The sequence below is a fragment of the Salvelinus alpinus genome, chromosome 24, assembly GCF_045679555.1.
Source record: "Salvelinus alpinus chromosome 24, SLU_Salpinus.1, whole genome shotgun sequence".
NCBI lineage: Eukaryota > Metazoa > Chordata > Actinopteri > Salmoniformes > Salmonidae > Salvelinus > Salvelinus alpinus.
Window position 1 is genome coordinate 28768818 of NC_092109.1, and position 15006 is coordinate 28783823.

General features: G+C 43.4%; 1 protein-coding gene across 1 annotated transcript in view; it reads right to left on the reverse strand.

Annotated features, from left to right (window-relative positions):
- LOC139552554 (sodium/calcium exchanger 1-like) overlaps positions 1–15006 on the reverse strand; it is a 75885-nt gene that overhangs the window by 37753 nt on the left and 23126 nt on the right. The window contains exons 3-4 of the mRNA XM_071364384.1: positions 13100–14509; positions 12365–12882 (exon numbers count right to left, since the gene is read on the reverse strand). Coding sequence (XP_071220485.1) covers positions 12365–12882; positions 13100–14434 — 1853 coding nt within the window. The 5' untranslated portion in view covers positions 14435–14509. The remainder of the gene's footprint in view (positions 1–12364; positions 12883–13099; positions 14510–15006) is intronic.

The following is a 15006-nucleotide window of genomic DNA, read 5'->3' on the forward strand; positions in this document are numbered from 1 at the left end:
CAGAAATTTGGTAGAACTGATTTAAGATTCCCTGCATTAAAGTCTCTGGCCACTAGGAGCGCCGCCTCTGGGTGAGTGGTTTCCTGTTTGCTTATTTCCTTATACAGCTGACTGAGTGCGGTCTTAGTGCCAGCATCTGACTGTGGTGGTAAATAAACAGCCACGAAAAGTATAGTTGAAAACTCTCTAGGCAGGTAGTGTGGCCTGCAATTTATCACAATATACTCTACTTCAGGCGAGCAAAATCTAGAGACTTCCTTAGATTTCGTGCACCAGCTGTTGTTTACAAATATGCACAGACCGCCCCTCCTCGTCTTACCAGAGTGTGCAGTTCTATCTTGCCAGTGCAGCGTATAGCCCGCTAGCTGAATATCCATGTCATCATTCAGCCACGATTCCGTGAAACATAGGATATTACAGTTTTTGATGTCCCGTTGGTAGGATATTCGTAATCGTACCTCGTCTAATTTATTGTCCAATGATTGCACGTTGGCGAGTAGTATTGACGGTAATGGCAGCTTTCCCAGTCGCCTTCTCCGGGTCCTGAACAGGCATCCGGCTCTTTGTCCTCTGTACCTGCGTCACTTCCTCTTGCAAATAACGGGGATGTCGGTCCTGTGGGGTGTTTGGAGAATGTCTTGTACGTCGTCTTTGTTGTAGCAAAAATCTTTGTCTAATCCAAAGTGAGTGATCGCTGTTCTGATATCCAGAAGCTCTTTTTTGCCGTAAGATACGGTGGCAGAAACATTATGTACAAATAAGTTACAAATAATGCAAAAAAAAACACATGATAGCACAATTGGTTGGGCGCCCGTAAAACTGCTGCCATTTCTTCTGGCGCCATTTTACATGATAGAGTGCTTACTTTGTTATCTAACAGATCTTGTGTCCTTTCTGTCATCCTGTGAACACCTGTTCATTGCTGCCCGCAGCAATATTTATTACTGTTATTATTTTTTATTATTATTGTTATTATTATTATTATTATTATTATTAATCTAAAGGAGCACAACTGATGCTTCTCTTGGTACTCTGTGAAATGTTCTTCTTTGTATTGCATCACCTAACTGGGCTCTTTTCAAATCAAAGCTTATATATATATTTATCTATTTCATTAATGCAGAGTTGGTGAAGCATCACATCTGGGTTTATAGTATTAATGTGGCTTTAGCATTGAAAGGTTGAGATAGTGCTGAGGCCATTCTACTGTTCTGTGGGCATGAGGCTAGTGCATTGTAGTGGCAGGGCTGGAAAACATTTTACCTTTCCAAGGAGGAGGCTGCTCTGGCACTGGGAGCAAGGAGAAAGTGTATATTAGGAGAAAGTGTATATTAGGCAATAAATTCTCATTTTTATCTCTGTACTTCTCCATTTAAAAATGAATGTAAATCTCTTGCGTAGTCCTATAAGCGGTGCTTGTTCCCAATAGGCTGTCTGTCAGCCATACTCAATGGCCAAGATCGATGATAAATCTCCCACTAGCTCCTCTTTTCTCTGTCCCTGTTCTCTTCCCACACTTTCTTTAGAAAGCTCTCTCCTTTTCTTTAGCGTTTATATTCTCTCCCACATTGTCTGCCCTGTTTGCCTGATGCTGACAGTGTAAAAGCCATACCTTTATTAAGGGTAGATGCAACTGCTTTTCTTTCAACAATTAACTGTTTCTATACACCAAAAACCATTCTAAAATGTTAGTCATACATCAGAAGCCCTGTTTTATCAATACTTTTTTTATTTTTCATAGATGAAGACAGAATGATAGAGCAAGCGAGGAGCTGCTGAGGCAAAGAGGAAGAACCTCATGGAAGAGATGAGAGGAGGGATTTAGGGAACAACTCTGAAACAGAGCCACCTCATAATTACTGTGAGAGAGAGCGAGAGACCGAGGGAGAGACAGAGAGAGAGAAACCAATCTGAGGTATGACATAAGATGAAGAACGTAATTAATCTTTACCCAGTTCTCTTCCCTGGTGTAGGAATTATAACCCTCTGTAGTCCCTAATTGTTTAACGTATACTGTGGGGGCGAGTGGCTGGGGGAGACAGAGATGAGGAGAGAGAGAGAGGGAGAGAGAGAGAGAGGACGGCTAGGGAAAAGGTGATCATGTTAAGGGAGCTATCTCTCCATCTATCAGCAGCCTGTCTTCTCTCTTTCTGCAGTGAAATAGAAAATACACCTCTCATCACATACATCTGATGCTGAGATATAAACTATAAATTCTCAACTCAGTGAATCTGGGGGGGTGGTAAAGACACAAGTATAGAGAGATAGAGACAGCGGTTAAGAGTGTTGGGACAGTAACCAAAAGGTCGCTGGTTTGAATCAACGAGCCGACTAGGTGACAAATCTGTGAATGTGCCCATGAGAAAGGCACTTAATGCTAATTTCTCCTGTAAGTTGCTCTGGATAAGAGTGTTTGCTAAGTGACAAAAAAAAAGTTGAAGTAAGCTCAGTGAAATTGATATGTGTCATTTCCCTTGTAACATCGCCGCTCAATGCCAAACTGATTTCAAAGCAACAACACACAGAACTCTCTTTTACCACCATTAAAATATCTATACAATTATGTAAATGCAGTTCTGTTTATGAGTCCTAACAGCAGACAGCAGATACTGCTGATAGTATTGTGGTAGCAGTATTAACCTGGTACAGTAGCTGCAGTGGTAGCAACAATCTCCATGGTAAAGTAGCATAGTAACGGTAGCTTTGGCAGCACAATCCTGTGACGGAGATGAAGTCCCTAGTCCCTAATTACAAGCTCTCGTGAACTGCGACAGAGCATCCAACGTTGTGTTTGAGTTCCATGCCACATACTTGTGTATGCAGTGTTAATGGCCAAGGGGGAAACGTAAATAAGCCAGAAAAAATCATTGCAGTAGGGTGCGAAATGTACTGTATACGAGGGATGTTCAGTTTCATGCAGAAAAACAGTTGTGGTGTAGAACTGTAGAACCAGTACACTGCTACATTGGCAATATTCCCATTAGTGTGTGGTAACAGAGTTTTGTGGGTACATGTGTGTTGTTTAAGTGATACTATGTATGTGTGTTTTTTGTAGCATATTACACTCACTGACGTACAAAAGGCATGGAAGCACCCAGTCAGAGTCAGACACACACAGTAAATGTAGTCTGACAGTGGAAATGTTCGGCTGCTGTGGTGTGCTCTTTAGTAGGTCTCAGTGGGAGCCCAAGTGTTTGCATCAGCCTTCCACACTCTCAAATTAAGTCTGTTTCTATCGCTCTCCCTCCATCTCCCTAACGATATGTGGGCGGCTGTCTATTTTTGTCCACACACACAAACACAAGCTGGGACACACACAGGCAGTGGTTTGGCTAGCAAAAAAAAAGCTTTTACAGAAGAGTCAGTGAGACGTCACACACACCCTGTGTGTGATGACTGAATAGAGCATGCCAGTAAGAGAACACTAAACTGCTGCACTAAGGAGGGGTAATGAGAGATAAGCTACAGACTGTGACGTTACTGTACACAGATATTATTTGGATCCTCTCCTAAAACACACGGGCAAGAAAAAGAGCAGGACAGAGACAGGAAAGTCATAGAGACACAGTCAACAGATCCACATCAGATCTCTCTACACGGTCCTGAAGGCTGAAGTGAGTGAGTAAGTGAGGGAGTGATGGAGGGAGGCAAGGAGCAGCTGCTATGGTGTGTCAGAGGACCCTGGTGGGTAGCAGGTGAGGAGCTGGGGGTGCAGGTCACCCAACACTGCCTGCTGAGCATGGCCAGGTCTTCAATAACCACATAGACACAGGGCAGGGGTGCAGGGGAGACTTGAGAACATGACCCAGTTTTCGACAAACAGTGATTGACTACATGGTAACTCAGAATACTGTATTTTTCTTATGATTTAATTGTTTAATTGTATTTGTTTCCTGCTCTAATTATGCAGGAGTCGTGTGAAATAGTACACACCCTTTAACATTTCGCCATGGCCCAAAACATTCACAATGGAAATAAAATGAAAATACAACAAATAAATAAAATAATCTGACTCCTCTTTTCCTGATTTGTGACACCTGATACATTTCCAATGTAATGATGCTTTTGGTTTTGGCAGAGATATAGATTTGCTCATCACTGCACCTTATGGCGTAAGGATTAGAGGCGATTATGTTTCTGTGCTTTGGCAAAAGACAGCGTGTGTTTGTGATCTGAGCGGCCATTTGATCAAACGGATGAAAAAAATAATCACACCGAAAAAGACAATACACTATAAATACTCATCAAAGCTGCCACCATCATGGGGAAAACATTTCCCCAGTCAATCTGTAATTCCCTTCATAATGAAAAATAATACAAGAGTTTTGTCTTCATTAGAGATGCCAGAATAATACTTGTTGTGAGATACTCATGTGAGATATCCCCTCCCACTGGTGGGGTAATATCATCTGTCAATTAACACAACACGGTGTGTGTATGTGTCTGTACGTACATTACTAAATGTGTATGTTCATGTGTGTGTGTGTGTGTGTGTGTGTGTGTGTGTGTGTGTGTGTGTGTGTGTGTGTGTGTGTGTGTGTGTGTGTGTGTGTGTGTGTGTGTGTGTGTGTGTGTGTGTGTGTGTGTGTGTGTGTGTGTGTGTGTGTGTATTTCAGTCTTTTGGATGAATCCAGGGTAGAGGATTTGGTTAACACATCAAATAGACCAGCTAAAATGAGGCAAGATGATTATGTGGATAAGAACTCTGAATGTATTAAACACTATAGCTGCAGTATCTACAGTATGTTATTCCCCAGACAGTGAGTGTCCTAACTCATTTAAGTATCTGGGTAACAGAGTGTAATTGCTATTCCAAATGACTGACAGATGAGAGGCATGGGGGAAATATATGAGTTAGTACAGAATAAGAAATAACGACAGTGAGCAGAGGAACAGAGAGAGATGAAAAGGGAGAAGACAGAAAGAAACCTTTAAGACATCTACTGTAAAAATTCTGTGCTTTTCACCTCTCCCAAAGATATGGATTACTTAACAAGCCAGTGTGTTATTTTGCCGTTTGCAAATAACATCTTCAAAGTTCAGAGCTTTTTGTAACCTCTTTTAAAAACCCCTCTGGTGAAATTCAAACAGACTAATTTGTGTTCAAATAACTACTATAAACCGGGTAATTTGGGACCTGGATTTTGATTGGGTAAACAGCATTCCAACTGTGTGTATATCAGACATATACCATGGGTATGAAGAAAAACTACTTGTTTACTGTTATTTTTATGTTGATATCCTGTTTATAATAGCAATAAGGCACCTTGTGGGTTTGTGGTATGTGCCCAATATACCACTGCTACGGGCTGTATCCAGGCACTCCGCTTCTCTTAAAAAAGAGAAATAATAGAAAAATAACAACACGAGGAATAAACGCACAATCAGTAAATAATAACTTGTCTATATACACAGGGTACCAGTAGGCAGGCCTTATTGCTTCTTGTCAATAGGGGGACGCTGTTTTCACTTTGGAAAAAATCGTGCCCAAATTAAACGGCCTCGTACTCTGTTCTAGATCATACAATATGCATATTATTATTACTATTGGATAGAAAACACTGTGAAGTTTCTAAAACTGTTTGAATTATATCTGTGAGTAAAACAGAACTCATTTGGCAGCAAACTTCCATACAGGAAGTGAAAAATCTGAAAACGAGGCTCTCTTTCAGGGCCTGCCTATTCAACTGGCTTTTATTTATCGATATGTATGCACTTCATACGCCTTCCACTAGATGTCAACAGGCAGTGGAAGGTTGAATGGGGTGTCTAGCTTGATCTGAGGCCGAATAAGAGCTTTTGGAGTGACAGGTCCGGTATTTTGTTTGTTTTCGACGACGCGCGGGGGACCTCGACATTGTCTTCTGAAAAGCGTTCGGTATACACGGCGAATATCTCCGGCTCTGATTTTATTTTTGATACATATGAGAAAAACATCATAAAGTAGGATTTTTCAACCGAGTTTTATCAGTTTATTCAACGTTTATTGGGACTTTTGGAATTTTCTGTTCTTTGTGCCAAGAGAGGATGGGAATGTTCGCGCCACAATGCTAGCCAAGGTTGCTAATTCGACAGAAGAAATGGACATTCTAAAACCAAACAACGATTTATTCTGGAAATAGGACTCCTTGCACAACATTCTGATGGAAGCTCAGCAAAAGTAAGACAACATTTATGATGTTATTTCGTATTTCTGTGTAATATTTTGACTCCTATTCTCCGCCGTGTTGGTGAGCGCTGTCTCACAATAACCCAAGCTGTATGTTGTGGTAAAGTTATTTTTAAAAATCTAACACAGCGGTTGCATTAAGAACCAGTGTATCTTTCATTTGCCATACAACAAGTATTTTTATGTAAAGTTTATGATGTGTTATTTGGTCAGATTTAGGTGAGTGTCCAAAATATCTCCGGACATTCTGGCGAATTGTTGCTACGTATTCACAATGTATAACCACGATTTGCAGCTCTAAATATGCACATTTTCGAACAAAACATAAATGTTTTGGCGGGGAGTAAATTGTGTTGTGTGTTTGGCTACTGTAGTGAGCTAATAGAAATATATATTGTGTTTTTGCTGTAGAACACTTAAAAAATCGGAAATATTGGCTGGATTCACAAGATGTTTATCTTTCATTTGCTGTACACCATGTATTTTTCATAAATGTTTTATGATGAGTATTTATGTATTTCACGTTGCTCTCTGTAATTATTCTGGCTGCTTTGGTGCTATTTGTGATGTTGGCTGGCATGCTGGCATTATTACCAGCGCTTTTCCCAGGCATGATTACCAGCGCTTTTCACAGGCATTATTACCAGCGCTTTTCCCAGGCAATATTACCAGCACTTTTCCCAGGAATGATTACCAGCGCTTTCACAGGCATTATTACCAGCGCTTTTCCCAGGAATGATTACCAGCGCTTTTCCCAGGCATTATTACCAGCGCTTTTCCCAGGCAATATTACCAGCACTTTTCCCAGGCATTATTACCAGCGCTTTTCCCAGGCATGATTACCAGCGCTTTTCTCGTCACACATTTCAGGGTCGTTCCATGTCATTTTAGCAAACAATGACACCCACCATCTCAAATTGTTCTGAAATATTGTCTGCAGTTAGAAACAGATAAGATAAGCATTTTCCTAGGTGAAAAAAAAGTGTAAATTCCCCCCCAAATTACAAAATTACATGTTGGTTTCCTTACCCTGTAAGCAGTCTATTGACAGCAATCATGCTTTGGTTTTGTTAACCTGGTGACTGTTGTAACATTTATGGTACAAATCCAATGCAAGTCAATAACCATGTTTCCATCCACAGATTTTATTTGAGGAAAGTCATACAGTATAATTTTTTAAAATCACGACAGCTGTGATGGAAACAGGAAGTGACGGTACAATTTGTTAATTCGATATGGTGGGATCTTTTTGTGTCTATAAAACTAATTATGTGACAAATTGCAGCTGAAACAATTTCTTGCGCAATTGTTGATAGAATAACCATCATGTCGAGATAAATTTGCAGTCAGGCGATGCTATGTCGTGTGGTCCTCCCACTACAACTTGAAAAATCATGTAGAACTAAGAAAGGATATAGCCCTTGGTTCACCCCAGACTTGACTGCCCTTGACCAGCACAAAAACATCCTGTGGCGTTCTGCATTAGCATAGAATAGTCCCCGCGATATGTAACTTTTCAGGGAAGTCAGGAACCAATATACACAATCAGTTAGGAAAGCTAAGCCTAGCTTTTTCAAACAGAAATTAGCATCCTGCAGCACTAATTCCCCCCCAAAAAAGACACTGTAAAGTCCATGGAGAATAAGAGCACATCCTCCCAGCTGCCCACTGCACTGAGGCTAGGAAACACTGTCACCACCGATAAATCTACGATAATCGATTATTTTAATAAGCATTTTTCTACGGCTGGCCATGCTTTCCACCTGGCTACCACTACCCCGGCCAACAGCTCTGCACGCCCTGCAGCAACTTTCCCAAGCCCCCCCCCCTGCTTCTCCTTCACCCAAATCCAGACAGCTGATGTTCTGAAAGAGCTGCAAAATCTGGATCCCTACAAATCAGCTGGGCTAGACAATCTGGACCCTCTCTTCCTAAAATTATCTGCCAAAATTGTTGCAACCCCTATTACTAGCCTATTCAACCTCTCTTTTGTATCGTCTGAGATCCCCAAAGATTGGAAAGCTGCCGCGGTCATCCCCCTCTTCAAAGGTGGAGACACTCTAGACCCAAACTGTTATAGACCTATATCCATCCTGCCCTGCCTTTCTAAAATCTTCGAAAGCCAAGTTAATAAACAGATCACCGACCATTTCGAATCCCACCATACCTTCTCCACTATGCAATCTGGTTTCTGAGCTGGTCATGGGTGCACCTCAGCCACGCTCAAGGTCCTAAACGATATCATAACCGCCATCGATAAAAGATAGTACTGTGCAGCCGTCTTCATCGACCTGGCCAAGGCTTTCGACTCTGTCAATCACTGCATTCTTATTGGCAGACTCAATAGCCTTGGCTTCTCAAATGACTGCCTCGCCTGTTTTACCAACTACTTCTCTGATAGAGTTCAGTGTGTCAAATCGGAGGACCAGTTTTCCGGACCTCTGGCAGTCTCTATGGGGGTACCAGAGGGTTCAATTCTCGGGCTGACTCTTTTCTCTGTATATATCAATGATGTCGCTCTTTCTGCTGGTGATTCTCTGATCCACCTCTACGCAGACGACACCATTCTGTATACATCTAGCCCTTCTTTGAATACTGTATTAATAAAAAAACTTCAAAACAAGCTTCAATGCCATACAACACTCCTTCCATAGCCTCCAACTGCTTTTAAATGCTAGTAAAACTAAATGCATGCTCTTCAACCGATTGCTGCCTGGCCCCGCCCGCCCGACTAGCATCACTACTCTGGACGGTTGTGACTTAGAATATGTGGACAACTACAAATACCTAGGTGTCTGGTTAGACTGTAAACTCTCCTTCCAGACTCACATTAAGCATCTCCAATCCAAAATTAATTATAGAATCGGCCTATTTCGCAACAAAGACTCCTTCACTCATGCTGCCAAACATACCCTTATAAAACTGACTATCCTACCGATCCTTGACTTTGGCGATGTCATTTACAAAATAGCCTCCAACACTCTACTCAGCAAACTGGATGTAGTCTATCACAGTGCGCGCTAACCGAGGGGGGCGGGTGCACGGTGTTTCCTCCGACACATTGGTGCGGCTGGCTTCCGGGCTTGGTTGGGTTGTGCTTCGGAGAACGCATGGCTTTCGACCTTCGTCTCTCCCGAGCCCATACGGGAGTTGTAGCGATGAGACAAGATAGTAATTACTAGCGATTGGATACCACGAAAATTGGGGAGAAAACGGGATAAAAAAAATAAAAATTACAAAAAAAAATGCCTTATCTCAGCTCAATGATCACCATAGCAACACCCAACCATGGCACACGCTCCAGCAGGTATATTTCACTGGTCATCCCCAAAGCCAACACCTACTTTGGCCTTTCCTTACAGTTCTCTGCTGCCAATGACTGGAACGAATTGCAAAAATCACTGACTTATATCTCTCTCTCTAACTTTAAGCATCAGCTGTCAGAGCAGCTTACCAATCACTGTACCTGTACACAGCCAATCTGTAAATAGCACACCCAACTACCTCATCCCCATATTGTTATTTATCTTTTTGCTCTATTGCACCCCAGTATCTCCACTTGCACATCATCATCTGCACATCTATCACTCCAGTGTTAATTCTAAATTGTAATTATTTTGCCTCTATGGCCTATTTATTGCCTTACCTCCCTAATCTTCTACATTTGCACACACTGAAAATCGATTTTTCTATTGTGTTATTGACTGTACGTTTGTATATGTGTAACTCTGTGTTGTTGTTTTTGTCGCACTGCTTTGCTTTATCTTGGCCAGGTCGCAGTTGTAAATGAGAACTTGTTCACAACTGGCCTACCTGGTTAAATGAAGGTTAAATAAAAATTCCTATATTTTTTTTTTATGCACCGTTTTTTGGGCTGCCAGTACTTCACCACCCTGTGAAGTTATGATGAACTTCACAGGGTGGTGAAAGTGCACGGGCGAGGAGCTTTATGCCCTTTTCCAATAAATATTGAGAGTCTTAATTTGTATGCTAGTGACATCACAGGAGGTTGGTGGCACCTTAATTGGGGAGGACAGGCTCTTGAGAATGGCTGGTGCGGAATGGGTGGAAGGGTATCAACTGCATCAAACACATGGTTTCCATGTGTTTGATGCCATTCCCTTTGCTCCATTCCAGCCATTATTATGAGCAGTCTTCCCCTCAGCAGCCTACACTGAGTGACATGATGATTGGTGCTTAGCTGCCAATTAACAAATAAGAATGATCTTGCTCTTATCCATCTCATCATATAACCTGACTTGTCCTGTCCACTTTATCAGCGCACTGTTGTCTAGAGAGCAAGTGCAAATTGGGTTTGTATGACAAAATCATCGATAAAGTAGAAAATGCAATGGAAACACATTGGACTTGTGTTCATTTGGTACAACTTTAATGCAAAAGTGATTGTAATGTGCACTACATCATCCCGCACAGCCTTTTATCTGCAACAAGCCAGTTTTAATGGAAACAACCTGGTGAGAATCTTTTTAATTGTTTTAAATAATATTCGCATGAAAATTGTTCACAAATTGGATGGAAATCTAGCTACTGGTACTTTTATTAGCATAATAAGTAACTGCCAACTAGCTCTCACAGTCTCACGTAAGAATTGGACGTTCATCCATGTTTCTCAAACATTACATTTAGAAGTGTTTAAGGTTACGTTTAGGCATTAACTCTGAATTTTGAAATTTAGGGTTAAGTTTATGCGTTAGCTCAGAAATGTTAAGGTTAGATATTAACTCAGAATGGTTAAAACCTCTTAGATGTAAAGTCCCCTGTTTAGGGGATCTGCATAGTTCTGGTACCGGTTCTGACCGTCATTTTCGCATATAAATTGATCTGTGGACACCGTAGATCAGCACTCACTGTTGCCCCTAGTGGCCGGTTTCAAAGTCATCTCGCAACGTCCTCAGCAATGGATGGATGTCGAATACTGACTGAATACTGTATCACTGGTGACCTTCATTGATTTACACAAGAAAAAAATATATACTTTAGGATGATTTTGACATGAAGCATGAAAATGCTCATATAGGTACCATTGACTTGCATGGGATTTGTGCCACAAATATATCAGGATGTAGGATGGGACATAAACTGAACAACTTAAATTACTAATTTCTCTGAACAGGGGAAAATAACCATCACCAAATTCGCTCAGAATACATTACATAGTATGAAGAGACAATACTCCAAGCCACAGCTCCATACTACTTCTCAGACATAGAGAACTGATACTGTATACTGGTTATTAGGGTGGAATTGGTGTGGGGTGTGGGGGTCCGTGGGTGGCTTTAGAATTTGTTTTAATTTAGGTGCAATCAATTAGTTTAATTTCTCAGAGATCAAATCATATTTCAACAAAATAATGATGCAGCAGGACTGCTAATCTTATCTGTTTCTAACTACAGAAACGATTTCAGAGCAATTGTAGATGGTGGATGCCAAAATCCTCTTTCTTGTGCTTTTTGAGGTGGAACAACCTTCCATGAAGCACAAACACACACGCCCACACACCACTCTCTAAGCTCTCTTCCTCATCCGTCAGCCAACCCTGCCTACAATGAGAGACAAATGTTAAAACACACCGCTTTACACTCTCATCCCCTCTCTACCTCTCCTTACGCCCTCTTACCTCCTCTCTCCCTTCGAAATCTATCACATTTTTCTATAGTCTAAATCATCACTGAAATCATCACTATCAGACAAACCGGTTCCATTTTCTAAACCCACTGCTTTTCCCTTTTCTCTCTCAGTCCCCTATTCTTTATTTCTCATCCTTTACATACTTGGCCACTATCTTTTTCTAGCAATATTAATTTAGTTTCATCCTCTCTCTTTTACTAGTCTCTTCTTCATGTCTCTATATTACCTTCTCTCTATGAAAATTGTGAAATCCCAAATGCCAACCATTACTTACCCATTACAATTAATGAACTCCCATAGAAAGTATAGTGCTCTAATATAGCTATGTGTATTTATCCCTTTCATCACTACCAATTCCTCTATCTCTGTCCTCCACACTGCATCCCCACTGTTAGATCTCCTGCTGTTTATCTCCTCTCCAATCCTGTTTAAAATATGTCCCATCTATGCCATAAAAATGGCCCATAGAATACTATGCTGAAATGTAACACACAAGCCATCAAGAGCAGCAGAGCAGTGGACAGGACAGGAAGTGGTGTTACTCACATGGTCTCGTCGTTCTGGAACTCCAGTTTCCCGGCCACCTCCTCGTAGTCCTCCTCAGCTTTGGCGGTGCCCTCCAGGGTGTGGTAAGGGATGGCCACTTTACCCCTGGCCCCAGACATCCGGTGCACCTTCACCTGCATGATGCCCACGCTCTCACTCACCCTCATCGAATCTACTTCAAACGTGAAGATGCCTGCGTGGTCATCGTCATAGATGGTTACCGTGGCGGTGTGGGCATTGCCGAGGGCGGCTTTGGGGGACAAGTGGGGGGAGAGGTTGCGCATGCTGCTGGTGGTGGTGATGGTGCTGGGCTCCAGGATAGCCACCTCGGCACGGTGCACAATGCGAGGGTTGCTGAGGTGCACGTAGAAGTGCTCATCCTCTTCAAAGATGTCGTCATCAATAACCCCCACGGTCAGCTCCTTCAGCGTCTCACCGGGTTTGAAGACCAGCGTGCCCTCGGCAAACTCATAGTCTGAGCCGGCATTGGCTGTGCCGTCCTCGGTCCGGTAGTCCACCTGCGTTGACCCAGGAACAAAACCAACTCAATGCCGATATAATTTATTCATTAGACAGAAATAATTAAAATGTCCCCATGGCTAGATCCTTATCTCATCTAAAAATCTTTCCCATTATTACATGTGGCTTGAGTGATTGATTTTTAACATAATAATCTTTCCATTATACAGTATAATTAGTATCAAAGACAAATACGAGTTGCTTGTCCCCACTGACCTTGACTGTGCAGCCGCTTTCACCCCCATGGCGCCCAACAGACAGTTTGAGCGAGCCACAGTTCTCAAAGCACTGGTAGTGGGAGGGTTCAAACTGCAGGTAAATCGTGTGGGGATCCTCCTCCTGTCCACTGGCCTCATGGCAGCTCACCACCTTCCTGGCTTGGTCGGCAGCATGCTTCTTCAGGATGTTCCCAGCACCGATCATCATGCGTGTGGCCTGGATGCGGTAGAAGGCCCTGCTCTTCTGCTGCTGGACCAGAACCTGGTAGTTGGCCATCTCAATCAGCTGCTCCGTGTCCTTGTCTGGGTGCCTCTGTTTCAGCTCCTTCAGAGTGCGGGCCATGTCCCTCCGAGCTTCATCCTCCTCTGAGCCCATCCCCCCGCCCTCCTCCACCCCCTCCAGCATGCCGTCCAGCACCTCCTTGGGGTGGGGGTGGGAGTTGCCCCCCTGGCCATCCATCTCCATGTCCATCTTGGTGAACATGCCGTCTCCCTCCGTCTCGATGATGATGCCGCGGGCCTTGTCGACACGGTAACGCTTGTGGATGTACTTGTAGAAGAGCAGGCGTCGGTCTGCGACCCAGGCCTGAACCACACAAATGGGGAAGAACATGAATGTGACCACGGCCTCCCACACCTCCACCTCCCCCGGGGAGATGACAGCCAGGATCAGGTAGAGCCAGATGTAGGCGAAGATGCTCCAGGTTGCCGTGACAAAGAATACCCTCAGGTGCTTGATCCTGCGTGTCTCGTTCTCTGGCACCACGTACACACAGAGGGCGATGATGACGAACATGTTGAAGGCCGCGCTACCCACAATGGTGCTGGGGCCCAGGGAGCCTGCCTCAAACGAGTGGCCACACACCTCGATGACAGACAGCAGGATCTCTGGGGCAGATGAGCCTAGGGCCATCAGGGTCAGGTTGGATACTGTCTCGTTCCAGATGCGTACGGTGGCTGTGGTGGTCTCTCCGTTGGGCTTCTTGATGGTGATCTCTTTCTCCTGAGAGGTGATGACCTCAATAGAAGACATGAAGCGGTCGGCGATAATGGACATGCCCAAGAACATGTAGATGAGAGCCACAAAGTAGACGATGGCCCGCGCCACCTTGTCGCCCACTGACGGGTTCTGAGGGTTCCACATGGGAAGGACCACGCCCTCAGAGCAGGGGTCTCCATCAGAGCAGTTGCTGGGCGGGCTGCTGGGTGCTGCTTGGTCTGAGCCGGCCTGGGAGAGGTGGGTGAGCTCCAGGAGGAAGAGGAGGAAGAGAGACGTGGAGAAGCAGGAGGCGGTGAAGGGGTGGACAAGGCTCAGAATGCGGGTGTGTAACATGCCGGCGTCCGGACATTCGAGTCAGCTGGCTCCAGAGATCAGCCCACTTCACATCCAACGTCTAAACAGACACCCCTGGAAGACACAAGGGAAGAAGTGTAATGAGTTACAAGAAAGACTAGCCCAAGCAGAATATTGATTGTTAGCTGCTGCAGATAGATCATTGTAAGGTCCGCATGTCCTCGTCTTTCCCTAAGGCTAGGTGCTCTAGTGGTCAATCACAATGTGATGGGAGAGTTAGTTACAGTGATAGTTTATTCCATCCCATATATCTGGTTCATTAATTGAGGCCTGGATGACAGTGAAAACCAGCAGACCAAGTGAGTAGATCTCCAGAACCTGAATTATCGACTGCTGTTTTAGATGTTTTTATTTTATTTAACTTTTATTTAACCAGGAAAAGCCCATTGAGACCCAGGGTCTCTTTTTCAAGGCAGACCTGGCCAAGAAGACAGCAACAAACAATACATTAGAGAATTAAAACATACAACAATAAAACAACATGATCCAGCCTAAAAAGAAAGCATTTACACTCCTCTGTAACAGAGTCTCCCATCAATATTTTATGCATG